At 38.5% G+C, this 8,858-nt stretch overlaps 1 protein-coding gene and 1 long non-coding RNA gene across 7 annotated transcripts in view; one reads left to right on the top strand and one right to left on the bottom strand.

Moving 5' to 3' along the window:
• LOC309641247 overlaps positions 1–8,858 on the bottom strand; it is a 214,818-nt gene that overhangs the window by 56,886 nt on the left and 149,074 nt on the right. The gene's annotated exons all lie outside the window — the stretch shown is intronic.
• The window catches only part of SLCO1C1 (solute carrier organic anion transporter family member 1C1), a 78,033-nt gene that overhangs the window by 21,960 nt on the left and 47,215 nt on the right, over positions 1–8,858 (top strand). For 5 of the 6 annotated variants that reach the window (XM_082421068.1, XM_082421066.1, XM_082421072.1 and 2 more), the window contains exon 2: positions 8,509–8,657. In XM_082421068.1, the coding sequence (XP_082277194.1) occupies positions 8,529–8,657 (129 nt within the window). In that variant the 5' untranslated portion in view covers positions 8,509–8,528. Of the gene's footprint in view, positions 1–4,823; positions 8,658–8,858 lie in introns of those variants that run through there. The other variant, XM_082421067.1, reaches the window with a different exon arrangement.

The following is an 8,858-nucleotide window of genomic DNA, read 5'->3' as shown; positions in this document are numbered from 1 at the left end:
CTAGATATGACCCTTTGAATTTTTAAAGATATTTTTAGTATAACTGATAGTGTATTTTTTTAATAGTGTTGCATTTATTAAAGAACACTCACCAATATACACATATTTTTATTTTCTTTTTCAATTCAGAGAGGGTCCTTAAGGAACTCTGGATTATCTTAATCCACTCTTCCTACTGCAGCCAGAGAGATTTTTTTTTTAAAAACCTATTTATTTTACTTAATTTTTAAAAACATCTTTATTGGAGTATAATTGCTTTACAATGGTGTGTTAGTTTCTGCTGTATAACAAAGTGAATCAGTTATATGTATATATATATCTCCATATCCACTTCCTCTTGCTTCTCCCTCCCACCCTCCCTATCCCACCCCTCTAGGTGGTCACAAAGCCCCGAGCTGATCTCCCTGTACTATGTGGCTGCTTCCCACTAGCTATCTATTTTACATTTGGTAGTGTATATATGTCCATGCTACTCTCTCACTTCATCCTAGCTTACCTAACCCCCTCCCCCTGTCCTCAAGTCCATTCTCTACATCTGCGAATTTGTTCCTGCCCTGCCCCTAGGTTCTTCAGAACCAATTTTTCTTTTTTTTTTTTTAGATTCCATATATATGTGTTAGCATATGGTATTTGTTTTTCTTTTTCTGACTTACTTCACTCTGTATGACAGTCTCCAGGTCCATCCACCTTGCTACAAATGACTCAATTTCATTTCTTTTTATGGCTGAGTAATATTCCAATGTATATATGTGCCACATCTTCTTTACCCATTCATCTGTCGATGGACACTTAGGCTGCTTCCATGTCCTGGCTACTGTAAATAGAGCTGCAGTGAACACTGTGGTACATGACTCTTTTGGAATTATGGTTTTCTCAGGGTATATGCCCAGTAGTGGGATTACTGGGTCATATGGTAGTTCTAGTTTTAGTTTTTTAAGGAACCTCCATACTGTTCACCATAGTGGCTGTATCAATTTACATTCCCACCAACAGTGCAAGAGGGTTCTCTTTTCTCCACAACCTCTCCAACATTTATGGTTTGTAGATTTTTTGATGATGGCCATTCTGACTGGTGTGAGGTGATACCTCATTGTAGTTTTGATTTGCATTTCTCTAATGATTAGTGATGTTGAGCATCCTTTCCTGTGTTTGTTGGCAATCCATATATCTTCTTTGGAGAAATGTCTGTTTAGGTCTTCTGCCCAGCTTTGGATTGGGATTTTTGTTTTTTTGATATTGAGCTGCATGAGCTGCTTGTATATTTTGGAGATTAATCCTTTGTCAGTTGCTTCATTTGTAAATATTTTCTCCCATTCTGAGGGTTGTCTTTTCATCTTGTTTATGGTTTCCTTTGCTGTGCGGAAGCTTTTAAGTTCTATTAGGTCCCATTTGCTTATTTTTGTTTTTATTTCCATTTCTCAAGGAGGTGGGTCAAAAAGGATCTTGCTGTGATTTATGTCATAGAGTGTTCTGCCTACGTTTTCCTCTAAGAGTTTTATAGTGTCTGGCCTTACATTTAGGTCTTTAATCCATTTTGAGTTTTTGTGTATGGTGTTAGGGAGTGTTCTAATTTCATTCTTTTACATGTAGTTGCCCACTTTTCATAGCACCACTTATTGAAGAGGCTGTCTTTTCTCCATTGTATGTTCTTGCCTCCTTTATCAAAGATAAGGTGGCCATATGTGCATGGTTTATCTCTGGGCTTTCTATCCTGTTCCATTGATCTATATTTCTGTTTCTGTGCCAGTACCATACTGTCTTGATTACAGTAACTTTGTAATATAGTCTGAAGTCAGGGAACCTGATTCCACCAGCTCCGTTTTTCTTTCTAAAGATTGCTTTGGCTATTCGGGGTCTTTTGTGTTTCCATACAAATTGTGAAATCTTTTGTTCTAGTTCTGTGAAAAATGCCATTGGTAGTTTGATAGGGATTGCATTGAATCTGTAGATTGCTTTGGGTAGTACAGTCATTTTCACAATGTTGATTCTTCCACTCCACGAACATGGTATATCTCTCCATTTGTTGGTATCATCTTAAATTTCTTTCATCAGTGTCTTATAGTTTTCTGCATACAGGTCTTTTCTCTCCTTAGGTGGGTTTATCCCTAGGTATTTTATTCTTTTTGTTGCAGTGGTAAATGGGAGTGTTTCCTTAATTTCTCTTTCAGATTGTTCATCATTAGTATACAGGAATGCAAGAGATTTCTGTGCATTAATTTTGTATCCTGCTACTTTACCAAATTCATTGATTAGTCCTAGTAGTTTTCTGGTAGCATCCTTAGGATTCTCTATGTATAGCATCATGTCATCTGCAAACAGTGACAGTTTTACTTCTTCTTTTCCAGTGTGGACTCCTTTTATTTCTTTTTCTTCTCTGATTGCTGTGGCAAAAACTTCCAATACTATGTTGAATAATAGTGGTGAGAGTGAGCAACCTTGTCTTATTCCTGAACTTAGTGGAAATGGTTTCAGTTTTTCACCATTGAGAATGATGTTGGCTGTGCGTTTGTCATATATGGCCTTTATTATGTTGAGGTAAGTTCCCTCTATGCCTACTTTCTGGAGGGTTTTTATCATAAATGGATGTTGAATTTTGTCAAAAGCTTTTTCTGCATCTATTTAGATTATCATATGGTTTTTATCCTTCAATTTGTTAATATGGTGTATCACATTGATTGATTTGCATATATTGAAGAGTCCTTGCATTCCTGGGATAAACCCCACTTGATCATGGTGTATGATCCTTTTAATGTGCTGTTGGATTCTGTTTGCTAGTATTTTGTTGAGGATTTTTGCATCTATGTTCATCAGTGATATTGGCCTATAGTTTTCTTTCTTTGTGACATCTTTGTCTGGTTTTGGTCTCAGGGTGATGGTAGCCTCTTCGAATGAGTTTGGGAGTGTTCCTCCCTCTGCTATATTTTGGAAGAGTTTGAGAAGGCTGAGAATGTCCTCAATTCTTTTCATTCTTTTTTCTTTATTCTGCTCTGCAGTAGTTATTTCCACTATTTTATCTTCCAGGTCACTTACCTGTTCTTCTGCCTCAGTTATTCTGCTATTGATTCCTTCTAGAGGAGTTTTAATTTCATTTATTATGTTGTTCATCATTGTTTGCTCTTCAGTTCTTCTAGGTCCTTGTTAAATGTTTCTTGTATTTTCTCCATTCTATTTCCAAGATTTTGGATATCTTTACTATCATTACTCTGAATTCTTTTTCAGGTAGACTGCCTATTTCCTCTTCATTTGTTTGGTCTGGTGGGTTTCTACCTTGCTCCTTCATCTGCTGTGTGTTTCTCTGTCTTCTCATTTTGCTTAACTTACTGTGTTTGGGGTCTCCTTTTCGCAGGCTACAGGTTCATATTTCCCATTGTTTTTGGTGTCTGCCCCCAGTGGCTAAGGTTGGTTCAGTGGGTTGTGTCGGCTTCCTGATGGAGGGGACTGGTGCCTGTGTTCTGGTGGATGAGGCTGGATCTTGTCTTTCTGGTGGGCAGGACCACGTCCGGTGGTGTGTTTTGGGGTATCTGTGAACTTATTATGATTTTAGGCAGCCTCTCTGCTAATGGGTGGGGTTGTGTTCCTGTCTTGCTAGTTTTTTGGCATGGGGTGTCCAGCACTGGAGCTTGCTGGTTGTTGAGTGGAGCTGGGTCTTAGCATTGAGATGGAGCTCTCTAGGAGAGATCTTGCTGATTGATATTACATGGGGCCGGGAGGTCTCTGGTGGACCAATGTCCTGAACTCAGCTCTCCCACCTCAGAGGCTCAGGCCTGACACCTGGCCAGAGCACCAAGATCCTGTCAGCCACACGGCTCAGAAGAAAAGGGAGAAAAAAGAAAAAGAAAGAAAGAAAGATAATAATAAAATAAAATATATAAAGTTATTAGAATAAAAAAGTAAAAAAGTAATTAAAAAGAGGAATAGAGCAACCAAATCAACAAACAAATCTACCAATGATAATAAGCTCTAAATACTAAACTAAGATAAACATAAAACCAGGAACAAATTAGATGCAGAAAGCAAACCCCAAGTCTACAGTTGCTCCCAAAGTCCACTGTCAATTTTGGGATGATTTGTTGTCTATTCAGATATTCCACAGATGCAGGGTACATCAAGTTGTTTGTGGAGCTTTAATCCGCTGCTTCTGAGGCTGCTGGGAGAGATTTCCCTTTCTCTTCTTTGTTCGCACAGCTCCTGGGGTTCAGCTTTGGATTTGGCCCCGCCTCCGCATGTAAGTCACCTGAGGGCGTCTGTTCTCCACCCAGACAGGACGGGGTTAAAGGAACAGCTGCTTAGGGGGCTCTGGCTAACTCAGGCCGGGGGTGGGGGAGTGGGGAGGGGTACTGAATACGGGGTGAGTCTGCGGCGGCAGAGGCCGGCGTGACGTTGCAACAGCATAAGGCGTGCCATGTGTTCTCCTGGGGAAGTTGTCCCTGGATCACGGGACCCTGGCAGTGGCGGGCTGCACAGGCTCCCGGGAGGGGAGGTGTGGAGAGTGACCTGTGCTTGCACACAGGCTTCTTGGTGGCTGCAGCAGCAGCCTTAGCCTCTCATGCCCGTCTCTGCGGTCCGCGCTGATAGCCGCGGCTCGTGCCCATCTCTGGAGCTCGTTTAGGCCGTGCTCTGAATCCCCTCTCCTCACGCACCCCAAAACAAAGGTCTCTTGCCTCTTTGGCAGGTCCAAACATTTTCCCAGACTCCCTCCCGGCTAGCTGTGGTGCACTAGCCCCCTTCAGGCTGTGTTCACGCAGCCAACCACAGTCCTCTCCCTGGTGTCTGACCTCCGAAGCCCGAGCCTCAGCTCCCAGCTCCCACCAGCCTTCGTGGGTGAGCAGACAAGCCTCTCGGGCTGGTGAGCGCTGGTTGGCACTGATCCTCCATGTGGGAATCTCTCCGCTTTGCCCTCTGCACCCATTGCTGCGCTGTCCTTGGTGGCTCCAAAGCTTCCCCCCCCACCCCCACCCCGTCTCCACCAGTAAAGGGCCTTCCTAGTGTGTGGAAACTTTTCCTCCTTCACAGCTCCCTCCCACTGGTGCAGGTCCCGTCCCTATTCTTTTGTCTCTGTTTTTTCTTTTTTCTCCTTGCCCTATCCAGGTATGTGGGGGAGTTTCTTGCCTTTTGGGAAGTCTGAGGTCTTCTGCAAGCATTCAGTAGGTGTTCTGTAGGAGTTGTTCCACATGTAGATGTACTTTTGATGTATTTGTAGGGAGGAAGGTGATCTCCACGTCTTACTCCTCTGCCATCTTGAAGGTCCCCTCCCCGATAGTGTATTTGATTATTAAACAATTTATTTGCGTTTTCTGTTCACTGGGTTTAATATTATGACTGAACAGAAATAATATATCTGAATTCCTAAAACAGCAGGCCAGTTTGTATTACATAGTTTGATTTGTGGAAGAGAATTGCATTTTACACTATAAATTTGATGTTATTTATTTTGTATTTTAAAAATCTTTCTGGTATGTATTTCTTGCTTTGTGATATTTCTATATCTTTTATATTTAAAATATTTTTTCGTATAAGAAATGTACATTCATTATAGAAAAATTAGAAAATATGGATACACAAAACATTTTTTAAAAATCGTCTGCAGCGTCACCAGCCAGAAATAATGTGTTAACCTATTCTTTATAAACTTTCTGAAGCTTTGCTTCTATGTATACACACCTGTGAATGTATGTGTGTTTCTATTATAAAATAGAGTGTTATATATATATTGCTTTGAAGTCTTGTATTTTTAAAATCAACTCTGTAATAAAAATAGTTCTATATGACTATATTTACTTCTTTACACTAATTGCTAATGGTTTCAAAGATTTCATTCTGTGAGTATACCATAATTTGTTGGACATTTAGGTCTTTTTGTTGTTTTGATTTTTTTTTAAATTTTTTATAAGCAATGAGTCTCTCCAGGATTTTAATTAAAGGTACTCAGTATTTTTGTAGTAAAGAGACCTATTCAATCCATTGCTTCCCAAATACCCTTTCACTGTCCTGGCAAAATATTTTTCTTAAAACCTAGTTTTAGTGATTCAGTGGATATAGGAAGTTGGCTGTTGGTATCAATATCTATATACTGAATTTCTTAGATTTTTTTTTTTGAGTCATGAATGGCTGTTGACTTTTATCACCTGATGTATTGCATCTACTGAAATTTTATTATTTTTCATTTTGAATTTCTTCTAGCTTTATTGAAATGTGACTGACAATAAAAATTGTATATATTTAAGGTATACAACGTGATGTTTTGATATACATATGTAACATTTTGAATTTTTTTTTGAATTTATTTATTTTAGTTATTTATTTTTGGCTGCATTGGGTCCTCACTGCTGTGCACTGGCTCTCTCCAGTTGCAGCAAGCGGGGGCCACTCCTCGCCACGGTGCACAGGTCTCTCACCGCAGTGGCCTCTCCCGTTGCAGAGCACGGGCTCCAGAGCGCAGGCTCAGCAGCTGCAGCACATGGGCCCAGCTGCTCTGTGGCATGTGGGATCCTCCCGGACCAGGGCCTGAACCCACGTCCCCTGCATTGGCAGGCGGATTCCCAACCACTGCACCACCAGGGAAGCCCCAACATTTTGAATTTTTAATGTGATGATTTAGGTGAACAAACTTCCTAATTAATCAATTGTTATATTTTTTTAAAAATCTTAATTATAGAATTTTAATTAATTTGTATTTGCTAGTATTTTATTTAGGATTTTAGCATCTCTAGATTGGCTCTGCAGTTTTCCTTTTTGTGTTGTCTTAATGAGATTTTGTTATCAAGATAATTTTGGCTTGGTCAAATGAATGGAGACTATTAGCATCTGTTTCCATTATCTGCTATTTTTCCTTGAAGGGTATTCCTTGATAAAGCACTCCAGTTACATCATCTATCCTTACTATTTTTATTTAGGGAATAGTTTTAGAGTATTTTTGTTAATGTCTTCCTTAGCTATGTTTCTCTCCTGGTTTGTATCAATACAGGTAATTTATATTTGCTAGAAAGTTATCCATTTTGTCAAGACTTTATAGTTATTTCTATATATTTTGCATAATTTTTATTTTGTATTCTCCTAAACATCTGTGTTTAGATCTTACTAATACTGTATTCCTGTATCTTTGTCTTTTGCTCTTGTTTAGAATTCTCTGCTCTTTGTTTAGCTTTTTGGCTTTAAAATTTTTTCTGTTTTCCTCACTTTCCTTTGTCCATTTTTAAAAAGTAAATTTATGCATGTTTATGAAATTGAATGATCTAAAAGTCTAATAACAAGTTTAAAAACAAAAAACAAAACAGGTCCTTGCCCTATGCTTCTCAACCCATTTCTCACTCCCTCCACTTTTAAATCTTTCAGGTCTTTCTTCTGATATTTAGCTCCATATTTCAAAATAAATTGTGTATACTGCTATTTCTTGATTTTTCAGTTTGAGACATTATCTATGAATTCAAACTATGAAAGACGAGGTTGAGTAAACACAGAACATGCATTATATAAAGTCAAGATAATAAACACACAGACAGAATAACTCTAAACTTCTACCACAGTACATTAAGTTTTACCCTGATGTTATTCTTTCAGTTAGTGTGATGGGAATACAGAAGATCTCTATAAATGTACAAATGCATCATCTGGTAAACATTAGGGTGATCCAGAAGTTATTTTACTTTTAAATCCCTTCACTTAGATTACTTTATCAGGCAGGCACTGAGCTATATGGAATCCTAAAGAAGTGGGTGCATAGGATATGTAAATATTGATATGAACAAAAAGAAAATAGGTTCAGATTATGTGAACTTGTCCAGGGCTTGGTAAGGACAAGGGAAGGTGGGAAATTAAACATAGGAAGGAAGGCATCTTTCTTACTTTAAGGCAGGCCAAAGACTACTTTTGGCTGAATGAAATCTAAGCCTGAGGCATAAATCATGCTGCTTCCCTACTTGTCAAGCTAAAATGATACACAGATTGGTCTTTTTTTTTTTTTTTTTGCCTTATTTTAAGCCTTACTTTGGATGCTACAAACGTATAAGAATCACAGTGTGATATAGGCATCTACCAGGGGCATCAATCTTTTCTATTCATTCTGCTAAGATAATAGATTTAAAGGCTTTAAAGACTTAATTCTAATGAATCAATATTCAAATGGCTGAATTCCTCTTCTTCCTTTCCTGCTTGCTTCTAGTTTAAGCTGGCAAGACCACAAAGTTAGCAAAATTCTTCCTCGTTATTTATTCCAAAGGCAACATTGAAATTTATTCTTTGCTATAATGAGGCTTAAACTGGAGGGATTGAGAAAGAATGCTGGCTACAGAGTCCCAAGAGCAGGATTGCTTAATCAGATATCCTGGTCGATTTTAATTGAAAAACTTTGCCAACTTACTGTGGTAAAATGAGGGAACTTCACATCAAGTTATGTCTACAGAATTGTGATCTATTGTGAAATAAAAACATTATCTAATCAACTGCATGGGTTTGAATTAATTTTTTTTTTTTTTTTTTTTTTTACTTTAAAAATCAACTTTGACAGATCAGAGTCAAGGAATGTTTTCATAATGGACACTTCATCCAAAGAAAATATCCAGTTATTCAGCAAAAATTCAATGCAACCTGTTGGGAGGCCTTCCTTTAAAACAGAATATCCCTCCTCAGAGGAGAAACAACCCTGCTGTGGTGAACTAAAGGTAACAAACAATTAAATGATAAACAACCATAAGTGCTTAACTAAAGAGGTCAGAGAATTTGCTGGAGTCCATGCTCTCAGTTCTTGATCCAGTTATTTTCTACACACTATAGCTAGAAGGGAGAAATTTTTTCCACTTTAAAAAGTGATCTTAGATGCAATTTATGAAAACCACACTTTGCTGGGCAGTGAAAGCAATCTT

This window comes from Balaenoptera physalus (assembly GCF_965194825.1).
Source record: "Balaenoptera physalus genome assembly, chromosome: 13".
NCBI classification, from domain to species: domain Eukaryota; kingdom Metazoa; phylum Chordata; class Mammalia; order Artiodactyla; family Balaenopteridae; genus Balaenoptera; species Balaenoptera physalus.
Note: the sequence above shows the minus strand (reverse complement) of the source record. Positions and strands in the feature narration are given on the sequence as shown.